The sequence below is a fragment of the Dreissena polymorpha genome, chromosome 7 (genome assembly GCF_020536995.1).
Source record: "Dreissena polymorpha isolate Duluth1 chromosome 7, UMN_Dpol_1.0, whole genome shotgun sequence".
NCBI classification, from domain to species: Eukaryota; Metazoa; Mollusca; class Bivalvia; order Myida; family Dreissenidae; genus Dreissena; species Dreissena polymorpha.
Genome location: NC_068361.1, coordinates 108,468,242 through 108,483,783, shown reverse-complemented (window position 1 = coordinate 108,483,783; position 15,542 = coordinate 108,468,242). Strand labels below are relative to the sequence as shown.

Here is a 15,542-nt window from a genome sequence, read left to right as displayed (position 1 = left end):
GGTAAAAAATCAATTGTCCACTATTTTGTTATTGCTATAATTGTGAAATATCCTTTATGATACAGTAACTCTTTCTACAAATAGCATGACTTTTATTTGCCAAATACATGCTCTAATAAATAGCGATCACCAAAATGACATTATATGTTTGTTTATTTACAAATGCATGTAGTTTTTCTTTATTACCGACATGCAGTTTAAACGGTTATTTCTGCTAGCTTATATTATCGAATTTACTTGATTCAGTAATAGGGCACTATTGAAAACTAAGCATCAATTTAATAACACAGGTTTTTAAATAATGTTTAATTTTCCCTTTTTTCAGAATGATTAAATTGATAAATGAGTAGATTGATTTCTGGCTTGAATTATTACTAACCCTTTTTAATTTCTTACAACAATTTCTAGAACATGGTCATAAAAAATCCCCACACCAGGTAAAAAAGGTCAATTAATTGTGACATTATACATAATGTACCAGTAAAAGATATGCGAGGATTGAGAGTAGAATTAAGGGTATTGGAACCCGATTAGTAATAATCTATATACAGGACAAAAACTGGTACACATTGATCTTTCATTATATCCATGAATAAACAAGAAAGGAACAAGAAAGGAACAAAGCATGATACATCAATTCAGTTTTAAAGCAGCATATGACTAGCTTTAAGTCATTATTATTTTAATGTGTTTGATATTTATAGTCAATTATATGTTAATTGATTTGCTGTTTGTTTCTCTGTCACAGAGCAACAAGCAGACTATTGTTGAGTTGTTGGATAGTTAGAGAGAATCAGTTGTCACATTACTTTGACCCTTTCCCACACAGAAGCAAAGTGAAAGTGGCTATTTGCAACCAGCTTAAAACCAGAACAGCCTGCGAGTAACTCACAGTCTGTTCAGGTTTTATGCTGTCTGCTGCTCATCAGTATCTTAGGGTCGGAACTAAAGCCTTTAAAACTTGAATCTAGTAAGAAATGACTTTAATTAAATTTAACTTTCAGAGGGACAACAAACACCTCAAAATAAGTATCTGATTGGTAAAGTGTTAAGACATTCAACTCAAGTAACAAGTTGCTGGTCTGTCCGAGCTACTGAAAGGGTTAAGACATTCAACTCAAGTAACAAGTTGCTGGGCTGTCTGAGCTACTGAAAGGGTTAAGACATTCAACTCAAGTAACAAGTTGCTGGGCTGTCTGAGCTACTGAAAGGGTTAAGACATTCAACTCAAGTAACAAGTTGCTGGTCTGTCTGAGCTACTGAAAGGGTTAAGACATTCAACTCAAGTAACAAGTTGCTGGGCTGTCTGAGCTACTGAAAGGGTTAAGACATTCAACTCAAGTAACAAGTTGCTGGTCTGTCTGAGCTACTGAAAGGGTTAAGACATTCAACTCAAGTAACAAGTTGCTGGGCTGTCTGAGCTACTGAAAGGGTTAAGACATTCAACTCATGTAACAAGTTGCTGGTCTGTCTGAGCTACTGAAAGGGTTAAGACATTCAACTCATGTAACAAGTTGCTGGTCTGTCTGAGCTACTGATAACATTATATATGAACAGCGCTTTGTGAAAAGGGGGTTTAACCCTTTGCATGCTGGGAAATTTGTGGTCTGCTAAAATGTTGTCTGCTAAATTTCAAAAATTAGCATTTTCTTCGATTTTTTTCAAAGAATACTATCAGAATAGCAAACAGTTTGGATCCTGATGAGACGCCACGTTCTGTGGCGTCTCATCTGGATCCAAACTGTTTGCACAGGCCTTCAAAATTCGGTTCCCGCACTGAAAGGGTTAATGCATGAGTGTAAAGTATCATCCCATTGCAGGGTCGACACTTTCCACTTTTATTGTATTTTGGTTGAAATTTCAGTTGAGGTATAAAGTGTCCTCCCTGATTAGCCTGTGCAGTCATCACACGACACTTTACGCACATGCATTAAACCCCATTTTCACATAGCATGGCTCATATATACATGCATTTCAAATAGTCCAAATATAATGCAATGACTGAAATTAAATCCTCAAACTATTCATTTCTTTGTCAAAATTTCCAATACGTAACTCCATCATTAAAGAACAAATACCAGTATTGCATGGCATAATAATTGAACAAAATAAATAAAAAAATCCTAAAACATTGTATGATTTTTTTTAAATTAAATTTCATTAAAATGAAGGTAACATGTGTAATATTAGACCAAACTAGAAACAGTGGCTTTAACTTAATCTAATCAGACCAAACTAGCTTACAGTAGCAATATCCCCAGCATAGAAAATGTCAATACAGTGGTCACATGGCCCAGGGTATTTAAATATGAAGGAAACACTACTTTCAAATCTTATCTGCAGCTGTTTTCATGGCAAGTAACCAAACTTAAATAATTATTGCAAATTACGATATAGACTTTGGCTACAGTTCTTTTTTGTTTAATCACATTTTGAAGTTATATGCAATGGAACACTTTGAAGAAAATTGAGTGTAAGTGTAAGATAAAGATATACTAATATAGTGCACAAACAATAACACATTATTAGATGGCTATTGCTAATTCTATAGTTGTATGTACAAAAGCATTTTGAATTATCATGTCAATTTTTTAAATGAATAAAGAAAGTATTTCTCCAACAGGAACAGACATAAGCATATAAAGTGCAAACAACAGCTGTGTCACATACTGCAAGTTTTATTTGATTTTAAAAGGATTTATTAATATTCAATATTCAGGGATCGTGCATAGTTAGGATACTTGGCTCATTGTACTGAGTTTGAGTGCACCGAGAGATCAAACAAGGCCATAATTGGGCAGGTAGATAAAATATTCATGGACGGTTTTTCCTAAATTATTCAGGTCTCTTTACTAACACAATACTGAATGGAGAGGGCTGAAGAAAGCAAAGGAAACTACTATCAGGAATCAGATACAGGGAAAATAGATTACTGTGAGGTAGGTTTTATTTAACTTGCTTAAAGTGAGTGTTCTTTTGGTTAAAATGGCTTTGAGTTGAATGACACTACAATTTTTTCTCATATTTGTTTATAGTCTGGAGCAGAATATTTGCTTCACTCTTAACAGTCGTGCTCTTCTTGATATACATGTGAGTCAAATTGTTGGGTAGAACCAATCCATCAAAAATGATACAAAGGGATTTAACTTCTTATCTCCAAATCATCCATAACAAAAATGAAGCTTAAATTCTGATAATATTATATATTTATATAATGGTCATTTATCAAACAAAGGTAAACACATCTTATTATTTTAATGTATTTTTTTGCTTTTTCATTAAAATGTCCAAAACAAGAGATGTGTTTGTCAGAAACACAATGCCCCCTTCTGCGCCGCTTTGAAGCCATATATTTGATCTTGAAGGATGACCTTGACCTTTCATTACTCAAAATGTGCAGCTCCATGAGATACACATGCATGCCAAACATCAAGTTGCTATCTGAAGCGACATAGAAGTTATGAGCATTTTTTGAAACCTAAATGCGAAACCTAAAGGCAAAGTGTGACGGAAAGACAGACAGACATACAGACAGACAGTCCGGTCACTATATACCCTCCTTCGGGGGCATAAAAATACAATGAATTACACAATTTTCCTTAGAATTATTCTTGCAACTTGGTATTTTCTTTGACTTTTGTCTATGTGAACAGCTACTACCATCATTTGCACAGCAACTTTTAGCTTTTATTAAGAATAAACTACATGTATTTACTAATTATAAGCATGACTGAACCCTTTACCGCTTTGAAACGTATTTTGACGCATTTGTAGTCTCATAGAAAATTAAATTTACTTAAATACCTTTCTTACTAAATTTAAGTTTCAGAGGCTTCATTTTCAACCCTTAGTTACTCAGATGAGCAGCAAACAGCATCAAACCTGAGCAGACGGCAAGTTACTGGCAGGCTGTTCTGGTTTTATGCTGTTTGCATATAGCCATTTCTACTTCGCTTCCGAGTGGGAAAGGGTGTAGGAAAGTGCTATTTTACCCCAAATTCATATAAACCAGTAACTGTTGAAGGCAAAACTGTGAGTTAACTCTAGTATGCTTTTCTTTCTGACCTATCTGCCACAGAACCTCAGGTCAAAGCATTAAGTCTATCTCTACATACAGTTAGTTAAATTGCTACTTTATAAGGATTATGCTGCATTAATGTAACTTAATTTCATAACCTTTCACAGACATGTAAAAAATTTCAAAATGACATTCACATGTTCCCAACATGATTGTAATAAATAAAGGTTTCTTAGCCCATTGTACTGCTTTCAAGCTTGTATTAACTTCTAGATGACCTTATGAAAAATAATTTTATTGTGTGACTGTAATTTGCTTTAGAGAAAATTATTGCTACATTAATAAAATTTATTAAAACTCAGTGCCACAGAGAACATAAAATAAGCCTATATGATTTTTTTTTAATCAAGCCTGTATAAAGTTGTTTTATCCAATCATATATGTAGTTTTTTTTATCAAAGCCTGTTTAAAAAATTTATCCAAGCCTGTATGAAGTTTTTTATCCAAGCCTGTATGAAGTTTTTTATCCAAGCCTGTATGAAGTTTTTTATCCAAGCCTGTATGAAGTTTTTTATCCAAGCCTGTATAAAGTTTTTTGTTCCAAACCTGAAATATGAAGTTTTTGATTGCATGACATATTAACTATATGGTCAAATCCTGCATCTTAGTATTATTTATTCTTTATTAAAGTCTCTTCCAATATAATACAATTTTCACAATACATGTGTAGTAACAGAATGATGTTAATCAAATGTGTAAACCCATTTTGGAGATTTTCCCCCATCAACAATTAAAACACAACAACATATATCAAATATTGATTATATTAAAAATGCCGAAGGGGTGAAGGGGAACTAAAATGCTAAATTGGTAATATTAAATTTGAGCCCAGTGGAACATAAATGTTATGATAAAGAACCTGCAATACTGTTACTCGCAACTGATGTTAGGTGTTCCAAATACAAGGCAATAGAAATATCAATCAAAAAGGATAACCATGAATATTACATAGCAGACACAGCCATTATCCTTCATATATCAGATGTGAAGATAACATCTTTGTTTCTGAAAGTTCACTGTTCTTAGTTCACCTTGATGCCACTGCCAATGACATGTTAATTTCCTAACATTGCTTCAATATTCGATCATGTTTATCATCACCAAAGTCAATACTTTCTTTGTGTGGTTGGGGATTTAAACATTAACTTTTGGACAAAATCCAGGAAAAAAATAAGGACGGAGTGACAGATATGGAAATCAATATTTACATTTAAATATACCGATTGCTTAGATTTCTACGCAGTAAGGAAGGAACAAAGAGCATAAGCACAACCTAATGACCTTAGACTTCACAGCTGATTTGTGTGTGCTTAAGTACAAACCTTTATGGTCAATACTACATTCCCACTAAAGCAATACTATGTAAAGGCTTTATTGCATAATTACAGCAATTTTGATTCCCCACAAAATGTGTGCTTATTGCAAATGGTTTCAGGAAACCTATCTATTTTTTTAAAGGTAAATATGACAAAATTTACCTTTAATTGTAAATTGTAAAATGCAGTCATGTAGTGTGTTTTTTACATGGCTTATAACCAGATATGGCTATGTCTGTTGAAAATAAAATCCATTGTCTGTTGTGCATGATAGACTCATGCACAACTAATCAATAATTAGCAGCCTCTTTCTACCCATGTTTAAAAAAGACTCATCAATATATGTTCCTAATTTGCGATATTGACTACTTGTCAATACTGTAAGGCAAGAACTTGATATGAAGTTTAAAAGTACAAGCCTTAAGGTTAATTCCTTTTTTTAAATAAATGGTTCTATTGTGATAATCTCCAGCAGTGTTTTTTTTAATGAAATATTTGGCGTTATTCGGCCCCATTCCCCCATCTCTAGAGTATATATTTTTCCCCCAAATATTGGAAAAATTCCCCTCTCGGAAGTGTTATTCAATTTTAATCAATACCTCATTTAAATATGTCTTTCGTTACGAATTTATTTACTATAATTTTCCTGAACTGCCGCATCCGCGTGTTTACTTTCTTTTAGCCTTTACTCCTTTACCGCAAACAGTATGTAGTTAACTATCACGACTTTCGCTTTACGACATCTACCGCAAACCGTACGTATTCAACCACAAAAAATCTGTTTTAACTTTAATGGTAGTTGAAACACAAAATTCTTTTTAAATCATGCATATTAGATGTTCTCAGAAATGGTTTAATGACAAGGGACAGAATGAGAACAATTTTGGTAGAAATATATATTGCCTGTACAAACTTCAACATTGAAAAGGCATACAAACTTGATCGGTGTATTATATGCTATAGTATTATCAATGGCCAATTGTTGCAAGAGCATTTACACACAATAGCATACGAGATTGCTACGTTGCAATGTGTATATTGGATACAAAAAATGTTGTTTTGCCGTATATATTTTGGAATAATGTTTTTCTCTCTATGTATGGTGAATTATAGTGTTAAAACTTGATTTTGTACTGTTCCTTGCTAAGCATTGAAATTTTCCCTTTTTCCCCTTTTACGTGTGAATTCACCCCCCTCAGGGGACCCGACCACCTTCCCCCAAAACTGAAAAAAAAAACTGTCCTGTGTAACAGGCTAAATGTGTCAATGGCCCTTTTCATAAATTATAGCTAAATTGTGTAAATGATGCTTTATCCACAATCATAGCTAGATTGTGTCAATGATGCTTTCTCCACAATTATAGCTAGATTGTCACAATGTGTAAATGATGCTTTATCCACAATTATAGCTAGATTGTGTCAATAATACTTTATCCACAATCATAGCTAGATTATGTAAATGATACTTTATCCACAATTATAGCTGGATTGTGTCAAAAATACATTATCCACAATCATAGCTAGATTGTTTCAAAGATGCTTTCTCCACAATTATAGCTAGATTGTGTCAATGATGCTTTCTCCACAATTATCGCTAGATTGTGTCAATTATGTTTTCTCCACAATTATAGTTAGATTGTGTCAATGATGCTTTCTCCACAATTATAGCTAGATTGTATCAATGATGCTTTATCCACATTTATAGCTTAATTGTGTCAATAATACTTTCTCCACAATCATAGCTAGCTTATGTCAATAATACTTTCTTCACAATTATAGCTAGATTGTATAAATGATACTTTATCCACAATTACAGCTAGATTGTGCCAATAATACTTTATCCACAATCATAGCTAGATTGTGTCAATAATACTTTCTCCAAAATCATAACTAGGCTGTGTCAATAACATTTTCTCCACAATTATAGCTAGATTGTGTCAATAATGCTTTCTCCACAATTAAAGCTATATTAAGTCAATGATGCTTTCTCCAAAATCATAGCTAGATTGTGTCAATAATACTTTTTCCTCAATTCTAGCTAGATTGTGTCAATAATTCTTTTTCCTAGATTCTAGCTAGATTGTATCAATAATACTTTTTCCACAAGTATAGCTAGATCATGTCAATAATACTTCCTCCAATATTATAGCTAGAGTGTGTCAATAATGTGTTCTCAACAATCATAGCTAGATTGTGTCAGATACTTTCTCCAAAATTATAGCTAGATTGTGTCAAAAATGCTTTCTCCTCAATCAAAGCTAAATTGTGCGACTCTTTTAAAATTATTAGAGCAATATATTGTGTAAAAGTTCCTTCTTCACCGATCCATGCTTGATAATAATTTTATCTAGGACTATTATATGAGGGGCGCTTGGTGAAAAGGGGGTTTAATGCATGTGCGTAAAGTGTAGTCGCAGATCAAGGACAACAATTTCTGCCTAAACTTGATTTTTGCTAAGAAGAGACTTTCTTGAAACAAAAAATATCATAAAAGCGGAAAGTGTCATCCCTGATTAGCCTGTGCAGACTGCACAGGCTAATATGGGACGAGACTTTATGCATATGCATTTAAAAAAAACTTTTCACACAGCACGGATCATATCTTTTATATAATCTTTCTTTCACCAGGATCAAAACCCTTGATATGACTCTCAAAATCTTCAGTATAACAGCATAACTTTTTAATGACCGTCTCTATGTGAAAACATTTAGATTCTGCACTGTACAACACTTTGAAATCTAAGACAAGCAGCTAAAACCAGTGTCAGTAAATTATTTTAAAACTATATAATTTAGCATGATTATTTCATTTTGAAAACTTTTCCAACTGATACCCTTATTTGACATCTACATAGATTATGATAAAACTACCATATAAGTGATCCAAGCTACTGGATACAATGTCCAAATGGCCTGCACACTTGATCATTAGACCTCCTAAACCTTCTAATATCTATGAAAGATAACATTGTAGAGCCATCCAGACAGATAAATATCTTATCCAATGACAATCATAAACATAAAATGTGCAATCAGCATACATGCATTGGAATAATATAGCAGAATTTTTATAAAATTCATAAGATTAATGGTTAAGATTCATGTGTGAGGGATATTTAATAATTAATATGTTCATGGTGCCTTTAAAAAAGAATGCATTTTGTGCAAAAAAATAATGCATAATTTTTATATATTATTTGAAAGCATTCACTTCTGTACTTTAATCATACTGCTTTCAATCTTCAATGAATGCCAATGGCATTGGTTCAAAATTGATTATAGTTAAACATAAATTGCACTTTGTAATAGTCCTGCAGAAGAAAGCAAATCCTTCAAAGAAATTAAAACAGCTTAAGAGAGATTAAAACAATTAAACTTTGCTAACAAACTTGCGTTGCAATATAACATGTACAAGCATTAAACATACAACTATATGAAGATGTTATTCGAGCCTTACTTTCTTTGAGGCACAGAGAGAAATAAAACAACTATATGAAGAGGAACATTGTACCAGCATTCAACATATAAGAAGTAAATGCAAGTAAACCTATTTAAAACATGGATTTATAATCAACAGTTTCAGTCAACACCAAATCATGCAACCATTGTGAACAAATATGACAAGAGTAACAACATTAAATATTCTATATTTGTTGGAAAAAAGTGGTAAAATGTTTACATTTAATACAATTTTCATTTACAGGAAAGTAACTTTTTAGCAAAAATCCAGTGTCATATGCACATGCATTAAACCCTGTTTTCCCAATGAGGGGCTCAATTGTACAATATTTGAGACTCTTAAATGCCTATTTTCAGAATGGAAAGTCACTGAACAGGGCCTAGCCAAAGAAATAACAACGACACTGCAAGGGCATCATGGTCTTCAACAAGAAGAAAGCGTACCAGGAGCACTATCAACGTCTCGTGCTTAACGAGAACGATATAAGCTTATATTTCGAAGAACTCAAGAATGTCGTGAGTTGTGGAGAATTCGAAAAAGTCAAAATACTTTTGGACGTCCTTAAACGAGCAGGAAAAACCCGCACTCTGGCAAGTTATCGAGCTCACGAGGGGGAATCCATGCTCCATATTGCCGCCAAATTCAACCAGAGTAGCGAGATAACGGAATGTTTGGTCAAGCTCTGCCCTGAACTGATGACAACTGCACGGAAGGAGTCCCAAAACTACTTTGGTCAGACAGCCCTACACGTGGCCATTGCCAAGGGCAACATAGAAATTGTCGAAGTGTTACTCTCTCAGGTCAGTGATTTGTTTTGCCCCAAATTCTTTCCAACCAAAAATAACTCCCCCAAAAATGCCAAATTTTTCCAATTAACTCAATAACTGGTTCAATGAATGTATCATAACAGCTATATGTTTCTGTAGATCGTATAATATAAATTTATAAATGCAGTTAAATGTAATCCCTTTAAAAACAAAACACTGACTTCATGTATTAATATATTTACATAAATTGTTCATTTAATTTTTATATTAAAATTAAATTTGTTTTTAAAGGAATAACATAAACATGTAATTGTAAACAATTGGAATACTGTTATGTCTAATTATATAAATAATGTTTCATTTTCCCCCAATACCATGGTTAACCCTTTCAGTGCTGGAACTGAATTTTGAAGACCTTTGCAAAACAGTTTGGATCCAGATGAGACGCCACAGAACGTGATGTCTCATCAGGATCCAAACTGTTTGTTATTCTGATAGTATTCTTTGAAAAAAATCGAAAAAAATGCTTATTTGAGAAATTCTGCAGACAAAATTTTAGAAGACGACAAATTTCCCAGCATGCAAATCGTTAATCGTGCTATTTCTCTCAATCCAAGAGGCACAGTCTGTAAAATATAAAGCAAAACAACTGATCCCTGCAGGTATACAGTCAGAGTCAGAGCGTGAGGGCAGCCTTGCTACAACAATGTGCATCCGGAGACATGTTTGCAAACACAGTCATGATGGGGGAGCTCCCTTTGTCGGTAGCCGCATTGACCTTTAACGAACAAATGATCGACCTCCTGCTGAGAAATGGTGCCGAATTGGAGAGACAGAACACAAAAGGTGAGACGGTGCTTCATTCGTTGATACGATACGCTGCCATATATCCAGAGCATGCGCCGGAGGTTCATTTAACCATGGAGTATTTGCACGAGAAAATCATAAGCATGTCTGATTCATCCATAAAATCAGCAAGCATGGACCACGACCAAAACAGCAAGTACTTTGTGTGGTTCATCCCAAACCACCAAAACCAGAATCCCCTTCAACTCAGTGCTAGTCTTTCACAACCTGATATTTTTGAATTCATCCTTCGACTTAGGAACGTGTACTGCTTTCTCAATAATCACGACGGTCTATTTGACGAGAAGTCCTATGACATCACCGACATTGACACCATAGCAACGGAAAAGTGGGCAATGGAGCAGACACAGAAACACGAACGCTTGAAACGATACGTGGCTCCCACAAATGCAGAAGGAGTATCAAGAGAAAAGTTTTCCCCACAGACAACTATTTCATGTGATCCTTTTGCATTGTTTAGGAGGCAAAAGCGAAAGTCTGTTCTCGAAACCATGTTCGATATAAAAAGCTCTTCAGCTTTTGAATTCATTCAACAAGATATTGTGCATCATGTGATAAAAACAAAATGGCTGACTTACAGATACTTTTACTACGCTTGGGGTTTATTTCACTTACTATTCATGGTGGCTTTAACAATTTATGGTGTCTACAGAGCGGAAACCTACGAAGACATATTACCCCAAGACGGCAATATCTCCACCACAACTTCGGTTTCCATGACAACCAAGTCAAACCCCACACTTGAACAGCAAGGATTTCTAAATGTTTTCATGTGGATATATCTAGTGGTAGGAATTCTGTACTTTCTTCAAGAGCTATTTCACCTGTTTTTCAGGGTCAAGTCATATGAGCTAGTCCAGTTAGTCAACATCCTTCACAACGGCATCTACCGTATCATTCTCACCATGTTCTCTGTGTGCCTTGTATTAGACGTCATAGTGACCAGGTCCATCACTAACTATGAGAACCATACTCTCATGATTGCGCTAATTACGGGATGGTGGTTCACAATGTTTTTCACGCGCGCCTATAAAAAGTTCAGCTTCTTCACGGTGATGATCCAAAAGATCATTTTTGGGGACATGATTCGGTTCTCCCTCCTAATACTTGTCATGCTTATAGCCTTCACGACCGCCCTGCACATGACCTTCAAAGGGTCAACCACCTCAAACACCAACCTTGTATCCTTCCAGCACACCATGCTGCTCATGTTTAAACTCATGCTGGGTCTGGGTGAAATCGAAGAACTTTACGAGGCTAGAAGACCCTGGATAGCTGTTACCCTATTTGTAATTTTTGTCATATTGACATACGTCCTTATGCTGAATGCACTCGTGGCCATGATGTCTCAGACTTGCACGCTGGTCTCCGAAAATAGGCACGTACAATGGCGTGTCCAGCAGCTGTCCATCATAATGTTCTTCGAGGGAATCCTGCCTCCTTTTATGAAAAAGCAGGTCGGGAAAAATGTTGAAGTTGACAGGTACGACCAGAACACCAGAACTATAGACAAACAAAACCGCTTTTTCTTAGACATGAGTGCAGTACGAACAGAATACGCCAGTCCAGAAGATATTATCCGCAAAAAAAAATCGTTGCCGTTTCCAGGATATTCAAGCCCAAACTTCACCATGACAACGTGGCGAGACTCTGTGTATAATTCCAGACACAGCGTGAGAGCTCCACGCCTGTCCACTGTGATGGAAGAAAGCAGTCCGACTATTCCCCCAAAAATGAAGCAAGAGCAATTCCAATCTCCAAATAGAAGAGCAGACTATGACTATGACTCTAGTCCCAACCTTCAGCGCGGGAGGTCTAGCAGGCGAGAAAAGAACCCCGTAAACCCTCAAGAACAAGGGAAAACAAATCAGGACGATGGATCTGGAATGATTCAGAACAGAGAAACACAACCGAGCAAACGAAAGAGCAATAAGAAACGCATAGAACCGGAGGGTGACACAAATTCGTATGACGAACAAAACAGCTTCTTCTTGAATGACAAGCATATGCAATTACCGCGTCCATCGACAATGCCTGATTCTCAATACAAACAACTCCAAGGCATTTTACATGCTGAGAGGGAACGCAGGCGGTATCACTCTGAAAGTCAGCTCATGGACACATATGTAGGAAATCCCCAACAACGGGAAATATCCCAGGAAATGGGGAGTCCCCAAAATCCGAGGTATCCAATATGGCGGGTGCAGCCTCAAGATGGGCCAACCAATCAGAATGCTCCGTCTGGTTCTCTGGATATAAATATCATCAGTGACAGTCACATGTGAACATGAGTATGTGGCATAGCTGCCTGCTGAAACAAGAAACCGTCGGAGACCGGTGATGCTCCCCAAAGTTTTTTTTTGTCACAATATTGCACTATATATTCAGATAAAAGGAAACGTCTTGAGGGGCATATCTTTGGACAAAATAATACGATGGATGGTTTAGCAACTTAAAAATTTCAAAGGGCCATAACTCTCTAAATAAATCATCTAACCAGAACCCACTAATAACATGCGCATCTCCTCAAGGTTGTTAAGCTTCCCATTAAGCTTCATTGAAGTCCAGTCAGTAGTTGGGGAGAAATAGCCCGGACAAGAATTGCACTATATGTACAGTTTATAGAAAATTTCAAAGGGCCATAACTCTGTGAAAAATCATCAGACCATAACGGGCTGATAATATGCACATCTCCTGTTGGTAGTAAAGCTTCCCATCAAGTTTCATTGAATTCCCGTGATAAGTTGCTGAGAAATAGCTTGGACAAGAATTGCACTATATGTACAATGGAAAATTTCAAAGGGCCATAACTCTGTGGAAAAATCATCCGACCATAACCGGCTGGTAATATGAACATCTCCTGTTGGTAGTGAAGCTTCCCATAAAGTTTCATTGACTTCCCGTGATAAGTTGCTGAGAAATAGTTCGGACAAGAATTGCACTATTTGTACAATGGAAAATTTCAAAGGGCCATAACTCTGTGAAAAATCATCCAACCAGAACCGGCTGACAACATGCACATCTCCTTTTGGTAGTGAAGCTTCCCATAAAGTTTCATTGAATTCCGGTCATTAGTTGCAGAGAAATAGCCCGGACAAGAATTGCACTATATGCACAGTTAATGGAAAATTTCAAAGGGCCATAACTCTGTGAAAAATCATCCGACCAGAACTGGCTGATAATATGCACATCTCCTCTTGGTAGTGAAGCTTCCCATAAAGTTTCATTGAATTCCCGTGATAAGTTGCTAAGAAATAGCTTGGACAAGAATTGCACTATATGTACAATGGAAAATTTCAAAGGGCCATAACTCTGTGAAAAATCATCCGACCAGAACCGGTTGATAATATGCACATCTCCTCTTGGTAGTAAAGCTTCCAATACAGTTTAATTGAATTCCGGTCATTAGTTGCTGAGAAATAGCCCGGACAAAAATTGTGCACGGACGGACGGACGGACACACGGACGGACAAATGAAGCGGCGACTATATGCTCCCCCCCAATTTTTTGGGGGGAGCATAAAAAATGTGATATTTGAAGTGCTTTGTTGTGTTTTCTTTTATTTACCTTTATGGTGAATTTGTTGACTTTTCAAAACCAGATCATCAATTTGAAGTGTAGTGTTTGTTTTCACCCACATATTGCGTAAGGAAATGACCCATGGTTGACTTCAACTAGTTTTAAAATTGCTACATAATATGTAGAGATTACAGTATTTAAGTAGAATTCAAAATTCAAGAAATTTAGACAACTTTCATAATCATTTAATTATGTTTTACCTAAAGTTGTGCTCATTATTCAAATGATGCATTTTTGTATTTTAAATCAATCCATTGTTTAATGAAATTGTCAGTAAAAGAATGGTTGTTGTAAAGAAAATCAATGACATGTATCACACAGGCACTTTGAATTAGCTGCGCCCTCCTCCAAAAAACCATCAAAATTGTCAATTTGTTATACACATATATACATATATATAATAAGTAACAAAAAAAAATTGTCTACTAATATTTCTCTGTTGTGTTATTGTGTATAACACATTGACAATTTTGAGCGATTTTTATTGGGGGGGGGTAGCAAATTATGCAGAGTGACTGTGCTGTATCATAAAGTTATCATTTGCATATTTAATTATATTTTTTATAAAAGGGAGATAACTATAGTATACAAGCTAGACACCTAACAATTATAATCTTTCTTCAGTATACTGTATTTACAGAGCCATGTTTAAAAGGAAAATAAAAAGAACAGAATCTAAAAACTGTGTCACTTTATTTTAAAGGGCCACAGCTGTTTTAAAACTGGGGCTATATGTTTACACTCGAACATGCAGTCATATTCATATTTAATTCAATTTACATGTTATTTTAGAAACCTGTTACCTGTTATTAAGGTAGCGCACCTCTAATGGGCACATATCCAAATATAATCTAATTAATTATTTTCCTAATCAGCATCATTTCACTGAACTACATGCAAATTTGTAGGAAGGCTTTCCATGCTTTTTAAAAAAATATACCGATTTTTTCAAAACCACCCCCACGCTCGGCTTTTGTCCAGTTTATTTTCACCCCTGGGGTATATAAAAGTTCCATAATTCATTCAAATTTCCAAATATGGGCATGCAGTTGGTGTGTACAGATGCTGTAAAGGTGTTTAAAGTTTAAACAAGATGAAATAAGTATTCTTTTAAAGACATTTATTTTTTACAAATTTTTATCTATGATAGATCGCCATGAAATGTAAGTGATTTCAGCCAAGTAAAAATTGGGTCGGTTAAAAACAAAGTGTCATAAAATTCAAAATAGTATCATTTAAGTCATATTTTAAACTTAGTTTTTATAGAAACACTATATACAGCAAAAAAACCAAGAACTAGACAGATTTACCGTTTACTTATTGAAATAAAAATAAAAATGCAACATGCATGGTTCGTATTTTCAACAGTAAATCACCCAATTTCGCCATAACGTTGTTTTAATTTTAATAATTGAAGAATGTGCATAAAAATTGCAACATATTCAACAATAAATATAGCTTATGCCATATTAAATC

At 35.1% G+C, this 15,542-nt stretch overlaps 2 protein-coding genes across 3 annotated transcripts in view; one reads left to right on the top strand and one right to left on the bottom strand.

The window, feature by feature from the left end:
* Window positions 1-15,542, bottom strand: part of LOC127838508 (uncharacterized) — a 115,316-nt gene that overhangs the window by 60,891 nt on the left and 38,883 nt on the right. The gene's annotated exons all lie outside the window — the stretch shown is intronic.
* On the top strand, window positions 2,331-14,752 carry LOC127838506 (transient receptor potential cation channel subfamily V member 5-like). Of its 2 annotated transcripts, XM_052366293.1 has the most exons (4): window positions 2,331-2,473; window positions 2,844-2,939; window positions 9,210-9,653; window positions 10,283-14,752. In XM_052366293.1, the coding sequence occupies exons 3-4, from the start codon at window positions 9,270-9,272 to the stop codon at window positions 12,770-12,772; spliced, it is 2,874 nt and encodes a 957-aa protein (XP_052222253.1). In that variant the 5' UTR covers window positions 2,331-2,473; window positions 2,844-2,939; window positions 9,210-9,269; the 3' UTR covers window positions 12,773-14,752. The 2 variants fall into 2 exon arrangements, with proteins under 2 accessions (XP_052222253.1, XP_052222254.1); XM_052366294.1 differs by lacking the exons at window positions 2,331-2,473; window positions 2,844-2,939 and adding an exon at window positions 8,426-8,924.